Below are 13933 nucleotides of genomic sequence, written 5' to 3'. Positions count from 1 at the left end.
GAACAATAATGTAAGTGTGTAATGTCTTACAGAAGAGTAGGATGTTGGAATGACCTCTTTATAAAACCTGAAGAAAGAGAAGGATAAACTATTGAAGTGCTATAATGAAAGTGATCAACAGAAGTTAAGGATAAATAGTAAAACACTTTATAAAGCTAAAATGAAGGTCTTGATTGTGTTTTGAAAGCGTGGATCTGTCAGCATTGAAGTAAACATATGCTACTTAATGGTATGCTGATCATGAAACAAGCAAAGATCTATCACAATGAACTATACGTTGAATAGAAATGTGAATATTCAACAGAATGGTTGCAGAAATTTAAGAAAAGGCACAACATTAATTTTAAAAAATTGTGTTGATAACACATTTACTTGTCACAAAGTAGTAGAAAACTCATCAATGTATTTCTCAAAGTTATCGCTGATGAAGATCTGATGCCAAGTCTACAGACCGTAATAGACCAAATCTATAATGCTGATAAAACATCACTGTCTTAATGTTATTGCCCTGGAAAGACACTGACTACAACCCATAAGACAGCCCCTATAGAAATTAAGGATGCCATGGGTAGAATGAATGTGCTGGGATATGCTAATGCAATAGGCATGCATAAGTGTAAACTTGCTGTCATAGTCAAAAGTTGTGTCCTCAGTGTTTTCGAGGAGTGAATATCCTACCAGTACATTATTATGTTAACAAAAAAGGCACAAATCACCAAGGCCATCTTTTCCCATTGGTTTCACAAACCTTTGTTTTCAGTGCCTTGCACTTACTGCTGGGAAAATGGACTGGATGAAAACAGCCAGATTTTGTTTTTTCTTGAAAATTTTTCTTCTCCTCCTCCAGCTATAATTCTCATCAAACATAACGTTTATAGCATGTACTGTCCCCCAAATATGACTTCATTAATTCAGCCCTCTGACCAGGGTATTCTTAGATCAATGAAGAGTATATATAGAGTGTATATATACTGTAATGTACATATATATATATACAGACACACACAAAGCACTTTCTTGAACAACACACTAACAGCAGTGAACGAATATGTGGGTGGGTGTGGAAGGTTTTCAGGAGTAGTATATCATGAAGGACGCCATATATTCTGTTTTCAATGCCTTGGAACACAGTAGCTAAAGACATAGTTGTGCATGTCAGGCACAATCCCTGTCATGTGAATATGTCCATTAATTAAAACAACCCAGGTGTTCACTTTGAAGGATTCTATGGAGATAATAAAGTAATGTATGGCTTCCTTAAATCCTCAGAAACAGACCTCCAGAGTCCATCAGTAAGGAGAAACAAATGGCTATCAAATAACTTTTTAATGTCAGTAATGAGACTCCAGTTATTCATTTACTAATAAATGGAGAAACAGCCAAAACGATTCTGAAGCAAGATGATTATAATAATAGTAACAATCAAAATGATGTTGTTAATACTGCAGAACAAGCGCCTATAGACAATATAGTAAATATGTGTGATGGGCTTCTTCAAGGACTAGAGCAGCATGTATTATAAGCCATGATATATAGAACAATAAAGCATGTCAGTTTATAAAATCAAAAAGAGATTTCTAAAACAAAAATTGTTAATGAAAGAAAATACTCTAGAGGAAATATTTTAAAAAGCCATCTCTCCGAATTTCTTCTCATTTCTAGAGGACCCACTTTCTGGTCCCTCAACTGTTTCCAATGTTTCTTTTCATCTAAAAAATAAAATGATGTACAGTAACCTCTTAATGAAAACAAAGCATCATAGGTAGAGTGAAAGTCTGCTGTTTTTTAGTGTTGTTATTAACAGTTTACACAAGTATTCTGGGGTTGCTTCTGTGTTGCTTAGTTACCCTGAACACATTATTTTTTTCACTTTATAATAGCATGTCATGTTTTACTGTTAAGTACATATGTGTAAGTATAAGAAAATTATTGCTTATCAGTTGCATATAAATTCAGAATAAGGAAACAATTACAGATTGTACAGAAGTGGCTGAGATAGTGACACCTTTGCTTTCTGTTGGTTCAATATATTCAAACTTTGTTGCATGCATATAATTGAAAATATTGTATAAAATCACATTCAGGCTCTGTATATAAGGAATACGTGAAACACCCGTGAATTTTGTGCTTAGATTTGGTTCCCATCCCCGAGATATCTCATTATGTACATGCACATATTTCAAAATCTGAAAAAAAATTTAAGTCCAAACCACTCTGGTCTCAAGCATATCAGATAAGGGATACTCAACCAGTACTTCATGATTCAGTCTAGGTAGGTTATGTGTGTTTATTGTTTTTCTAGTCTCTCTTTCATTTGATTTTGTTCTGGTCTTTATTATTTCCTTCCTTCTGCTAACTTTGAGCTTAATTTGTTCTTCTTTTTCTAGTTCTGGGAAGTGTAATATTATGTTATTTATTTGACATCTTTCTTTTTTGATCTAGGCATTTATTGCTACAAACTTTCCTTTTACGATTGCTTTTGTTGCATTCCTTAAGTTTTGGTTTTATCTTCCATTGTCTTCCGTTTTCATTTGTTTGAAGACAATTTAAATTTTTCCTTTTAATTTCTTCAATGACTGGTTGTTCAGAAGCATGTTGTTTAATTTCCATGTATTTCATAATTTCCCGAAATAACTCTTGTTATTGATTCCTTTTTTGGTTTTATACCATTGTGATCAATAAAATTTGATCACAATAAAAATTGATCAATAAAAATTGATATCATTTTAATTTTCTTAAATCTACTAAACCTTGTTTTGTTGCCTCACATATAGGCTATCCAGGAGAATGTCCTGTGTACACTTGAGAAGAAAGTGTTTCCTGTTACTGTTGAATATAATGTTCCATACATGTCGGTTAGGTCCATTTGGTCTAAGATGTAGTTTAAGTCCCACGTTTTCTTATTGATTTTCTGTCTGAATGAACTGTCCATTGCTGGAAATGAAGCAATGGATTTCTCTAGTATTATTATATTACAGTCTATCTCTCCCCTCAGATATTTAACATTAGTTTTGTGTATTTACATACTGTAACATTTTTATTTTTATATTGTTATAACCTCTACTAAGTTGACCCATTTAACACCATATAATGACCTTTTTATCTTTGTATTCAGTTTTTGACTTAAACCCTGTCTTATCTAAATATAGCTACTTACTTTGGTTTTCATTTGCATGTACATCTTTTTTCATTTATTTACTTTCAGCCTCTATGTGCCCTTACAAGTGAAATGAATCTCTAACAAGAAGCATATATTTGGGTCTTTTTTATTTAATGTATTCAGCCACTCTATATTTTTGATTGGATAAATTAATTAATTTACATTCAAGGTAATTATTGATAGGTGAGGACTTACTGCTGTCTTCCTATTCATTGTTTTCTGGTTATTTTGTAGATCTTTTGTTTCTTTCTTCCACTCTCGATGGCTTCCATTGTGATGAAGTACTTTTTTCTCTAGTGATATGCTTTTATTCCTACCTTTTTATCTTTGGTATATCTATTATATATTTTTGCTTTGTGGTTATTGTAAAACTTAAACGTATATTTTATAGTTATAAGAGGCCACATTAAGATAATAACAACTTAGGCCAGGTGCAGTGGCTCACACCTGTAATCCCAGCAATTTGGGAGTCCGAGGTGGGTGGATCACCTGAGGTCAAGAGTTCAAGACCAACCTGGACAACATGGCAAAACCTCATCTCTGTTAAAAATACAAAAATTAGCAGGGCATGTTGGCACACACCTGTAATTCCAGCCACTCAGAAGGGTAAGGTAGGAGAATCACTTGAACCTGGCAGGTGAAGGTTGCAGTGAGCCGAGATTGCGCCACTGCACTCCAGCCTATGCAACAGAGTGAGACTCTTTCTCAAAAAAAAAAAGGGGGGTAATAACAACTTAACTTTGAGAGCATTAAGAAACTCTACATTTTCATTCCACTCCATCTTGACATGTATTTTGATGTTTTAATTTGCATATTTTAATAGTGTATATTTCTTAACTAATTATTGTAATGATAATTATTTTTAATATTTTTTCTTTTAACTTTCATACTAAATACGTAAGTGGTGTATATACCAGCATTACATTATTAGATTATTCTGAATTTGTACATACTTTTGCAGTACTCACTTTTATCAGTTGGTTTTACAGTTTCATGTTTCATGTTACTGGTTGGAAGAACGCCGTTTATCCATTTTTGTGAGACAAATCTAGTGATGAGGTAATCCCTCAGCTTTTGTTTGTCTGGGAAAGTCTAACTTTCCTTCATTTCTAAAACACAGATTTGCTGGGCACAATATTCTTAGTTGATAGTTTTTTCCTTCAATAACTAAGTAATTCATCCCACTCTCTCCTGGGCTATAAGTGCTCTGCTGAGAAATATGTTGCTAGTTTTATTGTCCCTCCTTTATATGTTATTTGATGCTTTTTTATTGCTGCTTTCAGGATTTTTTCTTTGTCTTTAATTTTTGACAGTTGGAGATCCTTAACCTTCCTGTACCTGGATATTTATATCTTTCCTCAAATTTTGAAAGTGTCTGGTATTACGTTTAAAACCAAGCTTTCTACCCCCTTTTTTCTCTTCTTCTATACTTTTATGATTTAAATATGTGCTGTCTTGATGCTGTTCAATAAATTCCATAAAGATGTTTTCTTCTTGTTTTATTATTTCTCCCCTAACGGTGTATTTTTAAATATCCTTTCTTTGAGTTCACAGATTTTCTTTGTCATGACGAATTCTGCTGTTGATGTTCTCTAATGCATTGTTAATTTCATTCATCATATTTTTCAGCTCTAGAATTTGATTTATACTATATATTATTGATTATTTGTTAAATTTATTGTTTTGGATCATTTATTGTCTTCCTGATTTTATTTACTCATTTTCTATGTTTTCTTAAAGTTCACTGAGCTTCTTTAAAACAGTTATTTGGAATTCTTTCTCAAGGAGTTTTTATATCTCCATTTTCTTAGGTCAGCTAGTGGGAGATTTTGTTCTTTTGGTGATGTTCTATATCCCTGGTTTTTCATGGTTCTTGTTGCCTTACATTGATGTGGATGCATTAGAAGTAGTTTTTTCTTCCAGGTTCTTTGTCTGGGAAACCCTCCTCAGTCAGTCTGTCCAGAGATTCTGAACAGACCACCTGGCATGATTCAAGAGTTGGCTTATTGCTGGAATCTAAAGTCGAGTTGTCCTGATGCCTAGGTCAGGAGGTAGGTAGGCCTAGAACCTATGGCTTTCCTTAACCCGGGGTCCACAAGGGCTGCCTTGGCACTGGGGCGGGCCATGAGCCTGAGTCTTCAAGGGCTGGCCACCCACTAGGATGAGTTTGGCATTTGGTTCCATTGGGATGAAAATGGAGCCTTAACTCCACAGGAACAGGTCTGAGCCCATGAGGACTGGCTTGGAACTTGGGTCTACAGGGGTGTTCTTGGGCTCTCAGTGTCCTCAATGTCCACAGTGTGTGCCTTGGCACTGGAGTATACTATGGTGGGCCTTGGCCCTGGGTCCTCTGGAGTCCAGGGCATGGGGACTTGCCTGTAACTTTTATCTGCTGGTGCTGGTGTATAGGTACTACCCTAGAGGCTTGGTCTGTGAGAACTTTACTGGGTCCTAGGTCCTCGGTGAATAGCCTGGAACCTGGTTAAACAATGGAAGTCTTGGGGCCTGTGTCCATGGTTACCTGTTTGATGTTTGAGGCCAGAAGTGCCAACTTGGCATTAGGGCAGACTTGAAGTCTAGGACCATAAGAACTGCCTTATCTGTGAGTGGACCTAGATTATATCCATAGGAACTTGCCTGGAGGCTGGGTTTTCAGGTGCTGACCTAATGACTAGGGCTGCAGGGGTCAGCGTGGTATTGGGTTTGGTCCATCACATGGGTCCACTAGGGTCTGCCTGGCATTGAGGCTGATCCAGAGCCTGAGACTACAGGGTTCAGCCTGGTGCTAAGAAAGGCCCAGAAAAAGTTTGCAAGGATAGCCTGGATGCTGCAACTATGGGAACTTCCTTAGTGCCAGGGTGGACTTGGAGGCTCTGTTGGGCCAGCCTAGAATCTGATGCCACAGGCAGTGGCATGGCAATGGTTGGGCCTGGATCCTGTATCTGCAGGGACTTGCCTGAGAGTTGGGTTTGTAGGTGCTGACCTGATAACTGGGGCTGCAAGTGTAGACTTTTAGCTGGTGAAGGCCTAAAGCCTGGGGCAATGGCCAAGCTCAGTACTGGTGCATTCAGGAGTCTTGGGCCTCTGGGGTTGGCCTAGGGTATGGGCAAACCAGAGCCTGAGGCTGCTGTGGGCCAGCCTTGTGTTGGATGAGGTCCGGAGTCTGGGGCTACTGAGGTCAGCCCAGTGGCGGAGTCCCAGTGGTGGACTGAAGATCAAGTCTGTTGCTCAGGCTTGGAGCCGGGGGCTACAGAATCTAACCTGGTGCTAGAGCAGATCTAGAGGCTTAGTCCACAGGTACTGTCCTGGAATCTGGGGCTCTGGGGCGCTGCCCAGCATTAGTTTTTGGGGGGCACAGGGCTGGTGTTGGGATCTGAAGCAAAGTCCTATGTTCACATTCCTCTCCTCCTTCATGTGGAAAATATATCTCTCCATACTTTCTTGCTTGGAGTTGGTGGAAGAGTGGCATGGGTAATGTAATACTATCTTTCCTACATTCTTCAATGGGTATTTTCTTATTTCAGTGCTATATGTGGGTGCTGTAATCTCTTATCTGATTTCCTTAGCTCTTATGAAGGTATTTTTATGTGTGAATAGTTGTTTAAATTGATGTTTCTGCAGGAAATAAACACTAGGGAGTCCTGTTTTCCATCATGTTGCTGACATTGACCCTCTTTCCTAATGTACTCATTTTCAAGATAAAAAGGGCAGTCCTAATGTTATTTATTTGTTATTTGTTGAATGTCTGCTAATGCTGGGCTCTGCTAAAAGCTCTGGAAATAAAAAAGTAAGGAAAACAGGTACAAATTCTTTCCCTCAGAGAGCTCACACTTATCAGGGAAGGTTACTTGTATATACCCAATTAAGAATACCTTCGGAAAGAAGCCATATGCTATGATGAGGCCACTATGAAGTGCATCATGTTGGAAAATAATGTTTCTCCCTTCAAGGTTCTACTTTGGTGCTATTCATATTTAGTATTGGGGGATATATTGTCCTTGGGGTGTGGGTAAACCATTAACTTCTCTATTTCACTTTGCTGTCTCCAAAATTTATTGTACTGCCGAGTTGCTGTGGTCACCAATTAAGATTTGTGACTTTATAACTTGGAGGTATATGCATACTGCTTCCCTAAAAGAAAGGATTCAACCTTTACTGTTTTTACATATATATAAAAAGTGCTGAGTTAGAATGACCTGACTAGTTGCAGGAAGATTGTCCTTCTTTTTCACTTTGTGCCTTCACTCTCAGTGACACAGTACAAAACTGTGCTCATAGTTCAATCTAGAATGGCTTTACCAGATAGAGGGTGAACATTTTGGATTGCATGTATAAGAACAGCTGTGCTCCTTTTTCATCTCACTCAAATGTATCTCTTACTTTCTGCTGTGGGATGGAGGTATTTAATATGTGCTTTACAATCTCAGTCAGTGCCTGTTTCAATATTAGCCACAATCAAAGAGAGGGGTCATGGAATGTGTCAGCCTGACTAGGAATGATTTTGTCTACATACATGTTTTTAAATGTATGATCAGTAACAAAACATATGACTCCTTTCCCTTAAGATGCACATACAATAATGAAGTCTTTTTTTACTCTGCTAATATTTTCTAGAACACAGCCTTGATTCCTTAACTGCACTTAACATCAACTTGAAAGTCTGGCTCAAATGTTTGTAATTGTGCTATCACTTTCAAACTTAAATTCGGCCATGCTATGTTTCTTTTAATAACTTAGAGGAGGATAGAGTTAGAGAGAAAGCAACAGAACACACAAATATATCAAAATGTTAACAATAATTTTATTCAAGTGAAAATCGTATGTCTTTTATTATAGTTTTGTAACTTTTCTATAGCTATTAACATTTTTAAAATTGAAGCATAATTTTAATTTTTTTCTGAAAAATAAATTGTAATGAGAAATAAAGCAAAGAGATGGGGAAATACAGAATAAAAGAGACTAAGAAGCATAGAAGATGGTAATGTATGGGCCTTAATGGAATTTTGGTTTGAACAACCTATTTTTAAATATTAGAGATTAGAGCTATTTGCCCACACTGACTGGGATATTTGATGACAATACAAAATGATCGTGGTTTCTCTACTGTTTTTGTTTCTTTGTTTCGATCTGATATTGCTTTTGTGATTATGCTTTTTAAAAGTCATTCTAATTTAGAGATATATACTGAAATATTTACAGAAAAAGTGATATAAAGCTGGGAATGCATTTAAAAATTATTTGGGCAAGATGAAAGGGTATGAGATAGGATAGGATACAATAAATCAAGATTGACCTTGAGTTCATGGTTACTGAAGCTGATTAGTGGATACATAGGGATGATTATACTCCTCTCTCTTTTTTACGTGCTTAAAAGTTTAGAAATAATTAAATATTATGAACAAGACTATTTGGGTTTAAATATGGAGTGAACATTTGCTCATTATATCCTGGAGCTACTTAACTTTCCTGTGCATTATTTCCATCTGTAAAGTGAGGAAATGAAAAGAATCAGGATTAAATGAGTTAATACATCCAAATTATTCATCAGTGACTGACCCTAAATAAGCACTAACTAAATGTTAGCTATAGTTACTTTTAAATTACTGTTTTTATTTTTAAATCTAGGCTGAAGCTAATATTTTTGAAGAATGCAATTTGACCAAGAAATCTGTTCCGCTGCAAACCTTCCCACCTTTGTAGATGGAGTAAACAGAAACCAATGATTGCTTCTCTGGAGGAATATCAGTCTTATTAAAAAAAAAACAAACCTTACAACATAATAAGAACTAATCAAATATTTATAGAGAGGAAGTAGCTTTATTGTAGTTATAATGAATGGGGAAAATAAACTATTTACCATGAAATTTCTGTTAGTTTAAGATTGTCCAGAGAGCTAATTCAGCTTTAATCCCAAAATTATTTCCATTTCCTATATTGATTAGAATGTTATCTCTGCCTCAAATGCTTTAGCCATGAAATCATATTACTTAATTTTTGTTTCCTTTAAATTGACTAATCCATAAAGTATTATTTTGAAGATTTTATTGAAAATTCAGTAAGCAATCTGTATCTACATTACTTACTTTTACCCTTTTAAACTAAGTGTTTTTAACATATTAGAAGAATCAATTAGTGTAATTAGGAATAATTGACAAATTTATCGAGAAATGGTTCATTATTTACTGAAATTGATGGAATTATGCATAAACCATTGAGTTATTTTGTGATTTATCACTGTCTTAGTTCATTTGTGTTGTTCTAAAAGAATACCTGAGGCTGGGTAATTTATACAGAAAATAGATTTATTTGACTCATGGTTCTGCAAGCTGTACATGAAGTATGGTGCTGTCATCTGCATCTGATGTGGGCCTCAGGCTACTTCCACTCATGATGGAAGGGGAAGGGGAGCCGGTGGGTGCAGAGATCACATGATACAAGAGGAAGCAAGAGAGAGCTACAGGAAGATGCCAGGATCTTTTTAACAACCAGCTCTCAAGAAAATTAATATAGTAAGAACTTACTCACCTCAATCCTCCATGGAGGGTGTTAATCTATTGATGAAGGATCTGCCCTTATCACCCAAATACCTCCCATTAGGCCCCACCTCCAGCATTGAAAATCATTTTAACATGAGGTTTGGAAGGGGAAATTATCCAAACTATAAGAGTCACCTTTGTTGTGCAGTTGATACAACTAATAAAACGTGACAATATTTAAAATGAGAAAGTAACCTATGTAATATGGCAAATGTATGCATTGATTACTACAAACTATGCATCCCACATGAACTTTATTATATGTGATGTATGCACGAATATACAGTGCAATAATATAAGTAAAGTATTAGTCATGTATTAAATTATTGGTGAACCACTTTTCAGTATTGTAGAAACAATTTAAACAAATTGCTTTAATTTCATACTATGAGTCCTTTCTAATTTATATGTGTAAGGAGGATAAGTGCCATTGTCATATAGAGGACTACATTTTATTTATAAATATCAGTGCTAAAAGTGTGTTTTATAGTAGTACATAAGAGACTTGACTATATAGTTATGATGATTTTTTTTTTTTTTGAGGCAGAGTCTTGCTCTGTTGCCCAGGCTAGAGTGCAGTGGCATGATCTCAGCTCACTGCAACCTCCGCCTCCCAGGTTCAAGCAATTCTCCTGCCTCAGCCTCTGAGTAGCTGGGATTACAGGTGCCTACCACCACGCTTGGCTAATTTTTGTATTTTTAGTAGAGACAGGGTTTTACCATGTTGGTCAGGCTGGTCTTGAACTCTTGACCTCAAGTGGTCCACCTGCCTAGGCTTCCCAAAGTGCTGGAACTGCAGGCATGAGCCACGGCACCAGGTCCAGTTATTTTGAATTTTAAAGGAGTTGTATATAAGATAATCTGGAAGTTAGAAATATATTTTACAGTGAGGCCTAAAGTTTAGGTATTCTTCACATCATGAATAATGTTTACACACGGAAATATTGTCCAATTGTCACTTCTTCAGTGAAAGAATTGGACAGTTTTTCCACGTGTAAACTTTATTCATGCCTGGCAACATTGAATTGACTGCATCTGTTGAGGGGCTCAGGTTGCTTCTGCTTATGGCAGAAGGGGAAGAGGAACCAGCAGGTTCAGGGATCACATGTGGCAAGAGGGAGCAAGAAAGAGCTTCAAGGAGGTGCTAGGGTCTTTTGCCATTATTTGTGAAATTTACTTCATTGACATTTAAGTAAGCATGAAATAGCAAGTAGTTTATCTTAAATGTAACTTAAAACACACAGTCAAACATTTGGCCATTTTATGCATTGTAAACAAAAGCTAATGATGATGGGCTATATGTTCATCTTCTCAGAGGTTTGGTTTTATCACTGTCTGTCTTTACTGTGAGTATGATGAAAACAATCGCTTTTGCAGTTTAATCCCTTCAGTTTAGGTAAGTAACTGAAATAACCTGCAGAAAAGTGTTTTATTTTCCAATAAATAGAAATTATTTTAATGTTCATTCTAAATTGATACGGGTCAGGATAAAAAAAAATTAGCCAAGTTAAATGCCTAGTTGAAATGAATAATAAGTTACTAGATAGATAATTAAGGAAACAAAATACAAAACTTGTATATTTGTGCACAAATACAGACCTTTTCAAGCAGAACACATTTTACATGTTCAGAATAGAAAAATTTTCTGTTAGCTGAGTCATTGCCAGGAATCCGCAGTTGAATCAAGACAGTTATGTGATTTTCAGGTTTTTTTTTTTTTTTTTTTTTTTTTGAGACGGAGTCTTGCTCTGTCGCCCATGCTGGAGTGCAGTGGCCAGATCTCAGCTCACTGCAAGCTCTACCTCCCGGATTTATGCCATTCTCTTTTTCAGTTTTTATGCTAACCTAGCATAGGAACTTGTTCAATCAAGGACTTCTATTTATTTCTATCATTTGCATTTCTCCTCCACATTTGTGCTATTTTTCCGTTACTTATCTTGGCTGCTTCTGTTAGCCTTTTAATTTTTAAGTCATAATTTATTCTAACTTGGTTTTCTAGTATTTGCTTTATTTTCCTCTTTGCTGTATTCTGTTTCTAACTCTTATTATTATACTATAGTTGACAACTGTTAGAACAAAGTAAACACAGGGGAGAGCTAATTGTATCCTTCCTTGAAATTTTATTTTTCAGGACTATGCTGAGAAGGAAAATACCATAGCAAAAGCTTTGGAAGATCTGAAGGCAAATTTTTACTGTGAACTCTGTGACAAGCAGTACTATAAGCACCAGGAGTTTGACAATCACATTAACTCATATGACCATGCTCACAAGCAGGTAAGAAAGAGATGGGCAAAAATTCTGCCATTTCTGGACTTGTGTAATATTTTTAATTGTGTAAACTCTATGAATATGATATGATATTCTCATTTAATTTAATTCACTCTACAGTTTTGAAATATATCATTCTGGGATGATAATTTGATGACTTACAGCAAAGTCCTTTTTTTTTTCTTTAAGAAAAAAGGCACCAATAGCAAAGTATGAAATAAATAACATAAAGAAATACTATTCAATTGCCTTTTTATGAGTAAAAGTGTTTTGAAAACAGTATTCTACAAGTGATGATCCTCTTATTGTCCTCAAATGTATTGTTTTAAACATTTAAATCAATAATTTATGTGTTATTTTATATATTATTGCATGTTATTTATATATATAATATATAAATATGTTTATCAAAGTTAAATAAAATTTGATATAGTTTATCATAGAAAGCGTTTTGGATTTAAACTACCATGAAAACGTGTGAAAAAAAGAGTCAGTGTGCTACAAATGGTCCTAGGTTATTGATTGAGTACTTAATATATCTATGGTTTTGTTCATTTTAATGTTTTCATTTTATTGTCAATTGTAAATCCCAGATTAATTATTACTATCAATTATAAATCCAAGATTTTGCAACACTCTATGTAAATGAGTTTAAAATAGTGGTACTGTTATAAATGTAATTAATACAAATTCTACTTTCTAATATGCCTTATATTTATCAATAAAACTTCATTCATTGTTTAGCTAACTTGATACAATGCAAAGTATTAGCATTAATTTATAAACATTTTCTATTTTAGCTATCACCCTTAAATACCATGCCGAGTATTCATTTTGGTATGAATTTAAAGATACATTTTTAAGCAGTTGAACCTGCCCTAACTTTCTGTTATATCAGAGTTATTTATTATAAGAAAGAAAAAGTAGGGAAAGTGATCATGTTAAATGATAATGGACCAATTGTGTGTACTTTCTTTTGCTGTCAATCCTGCAATCGTTCATATCAACTACACTGTGCTTGAAGAGGATGGTGTAGGGAAGAATTTACCCTTCAATTACATACTTCACCAATTAATGCATACTTAGCTTAGTGATCTGTCCTTGCCTTTCTTTCCCCTGGTAGTAGATCTATTTTATGCAGATAAATGTTAAATGCAAATCATTATCTTAAGCTACATATGCACTAATAGTTACATTATTATTATAAAAACATAAGAAATAGCTTTATATAACAGGAAATACAGTATTTTAAGGATAACTATACATCTCGATATTCTGGGATGGTCTCACTTTCTACCACTGTCCTGTTTTAATTATGAAAAGTCCTTATTTGGATAATAAATAATATGGTCATAATATGTATGTTTGTGGAAAAGCAGCAATGTTTTTAGATACTTTTTAAAAGATGGACGTCTAAAGGCAAGGGCCTAGTTAATGTAATTCTTCATGCTAGTATAATGTAAAGTTAAGAGCTATGTGTCACACAGAGTTTGGATATTTTTGCCCTTGGAATCTCATGTGGAAATTTGATCCCTGATACTGGAGGTAAGACCTAAAGGGCGGCGCTTGGATCTCTGGGCTGATCCTTTATGAATGGCTTGGTGCCATTCTCATGGCAATGAGTGAGTTGTCACTTTTACTTCCCAGGAGAACTGTTTGTTAAAAAGAGCCTGGTACCTGCTCCCTCTCTTTCTCGTGCCCTCTCTGGCCATGATCTTCCCATGCTGGCTCCCCTTCCCTTTCTACCATAAGTGGAAGCAGGCTGAAGTCCTCACCAAAAGCAGATGCTGCCCTCACATTTCTTGTGTAGCCTGCGGAACTGTGAGCCAAATCAGCCTCTTTTCTTTATAAATCACTGAGCTTCGGATATTTCTTTATAGCAACACAAATGTACAGAGACAGTGTCCATCATAAATCATCAATAGGTACTTAATTCTCAATTTCAAACTTTCTAAGTGATTCTTTCAT

At 35.5% G+C, this 13933-nt stretch overlaps 1 protein-coding gene across 1 annotated transcript in view; it reads left to right on the top strand.

Annotated features, from left to right (window-relative positions):
- Positions 1-13933, top strand: part of ZNF804A (zinc finger protein 804A) — a 342712-nt gene that overhangs the window by 258155 nt on the left and 70624 nt on the right. Inside the window, exon 2 of the mRNA XM_050752223.1 lies at positions 11828-11971. Coding sequence (XP_050608180.1) covers positions 11828-11971 — 144 coding nt within the window. The remainder of the gene's footprint in view (positions 1-11827; positions 11972-13933) is intronic.

The sequence above is a fragment of the Macaca thibetana genome, chromosome 12 (genome assembly GCF_024542745.1).
Source record: "Macaca thibetana thibetana isolate TM-01 chromosome 12, ASM2454274v1, whole genome shotgun sequence".
Lineage (NCBI taxonomy): Eukaryota > Metazoa > Chordata > Mammalia > Primates > Cercopithecidae > Macaca > Macaca thibetana.
This window is presented reverse-complemented; position numbering and strand designations above follow the sequence as displayed.